Source organism: Perkinsus marinus (assembly GCF_000006405.1).
Source record: "Perkinsus marinus ATCC 50983 genomic scaffold scf_1104296967988, whole genome shotgun sequence".
Classification (NCBI taxonomy): Eukaryota; Perkinsozoa; order Perkinsida; family Perkinsidae; genus Perkinsus; species Perkinsus marinus.
Genome location: NW_003203323.1, coordinates 283 through 1,412, shown reverse-complemented (window position 1 = coordinate 1,412; position 1,130 = coordinate 283). Strand labels below are relative to the sequence as shown.

Sequence of the window (1,130 nt, the reverse complement as noted above, 5' to 3'; positions counted from 1 at the left end):
TTGAGGATGGTAGACGTAGAAGCAGATGATGCTTTGAAGAGGTTATACGGATTTTACGCTGGGAGTCCAGGAAGGGCGCTACTACAAAACTAGCATCGCCTTTCTGAGGAATGTGGGGTCTTACATGGCCCAGCTCTACGCCTTCAAATGCGACGAGCTGGCGCTGGAGAGGGCGAAGAGAATTGAGCATATGGAGGAATTGGCCAAAATGAAGGCGGAGAGGGAGAAAGAAAAAGAGAGCCTGCAGGAGGCCATCTTATCCGTAGAGAGACAGGCACAGGTCGTGCAAGCCAGTGGAAATCGCACGGTATCTCAGCCAGAGGCAACCAGTAGAGGGAATATTGGTCGTGGTCCAGCAAGGACCATGGTGCTACCGGGAGTCGAACCCAGGGCCCGGGCCCGGAGCAACACAGAAGCTGCCAACAGAGCGGTCTATCGCCGCCCGAGTAGGGGGAAACAGGGAGCGACCTCCAGACCTGGACCTCAAAACATCGATAGGGACGAAAGTGGATGGACACAAGTTCAGCGAAACAGAGGGGCCAGAAGCGCAGCCAAAAGGCCACCCAACAAGCTGTTGTTTATTGCCACGCTATCCCGCAAAGTGCAAAGCGTGGAGCAGGGGAGAAGATGGCCGAGAATCGAGGAGGAAGAGTACGAGGAATGCAGAAGCAAAGTGCAATCAGCGGCGCTTGGAGGAGAGGGAGCCAAATGGAGGATACTTGGCACATGGAGGACAACGCATGGCCTAGCCATGGAGCTGGGGGACATAAACACCTATCGGGCACTAACAGAGTCCCCGCCGGAAGGGCTAATGGTCAAGGAGCTAGCCCAGAAGTCATGTGAAATCTCAATCTCGGGTGTTCCAATGGCTCTGGCCAATGAGCAGGCTATGAGGAAAGAGATGGTCAGCAGAAATGGAGTCCCGGCCGACGTGCCATGGGAGATAGTGAAGATCTGCCCGAAGAGGGATGAGCAGGGGCAGACAGGGAAGGCAACGGTCATAGTAAAGATGGAGGAGGCGGTGGCCAATAGATTTCTAGGCAAAGGAGGAAAGAAAGAATTCATGTACATAGGGGCAGCCAAGGCAATGGTGAGGTCGCATTATTACACAAGGGTCTGCTATGTGTGCG

The 1,130-nt window shown here is 54.3% G+C and overlaps 1 protein-coding gene across 1 annotated transcript; it reads left to right on the top strand.

Moving 5' to 3' along the window:
- Positions 1 to 124: 124 nt before the first annotated feature.
- Positions 125 to 293, top strand: Pmar_PMAR021233 (hypothetical protein; the record flags this gene model as incomplete). Its single annotated transcript, XM_002768512.1, has 1 exon — positions 125 to 293. A coding segment is annotated over one exon (169 nt), but the record flags the coding sequence as incomplete, so codon positions are not given.
- Between the last annotated feature and the right edge of the window lie 837 nt (positions 294 to 1,130).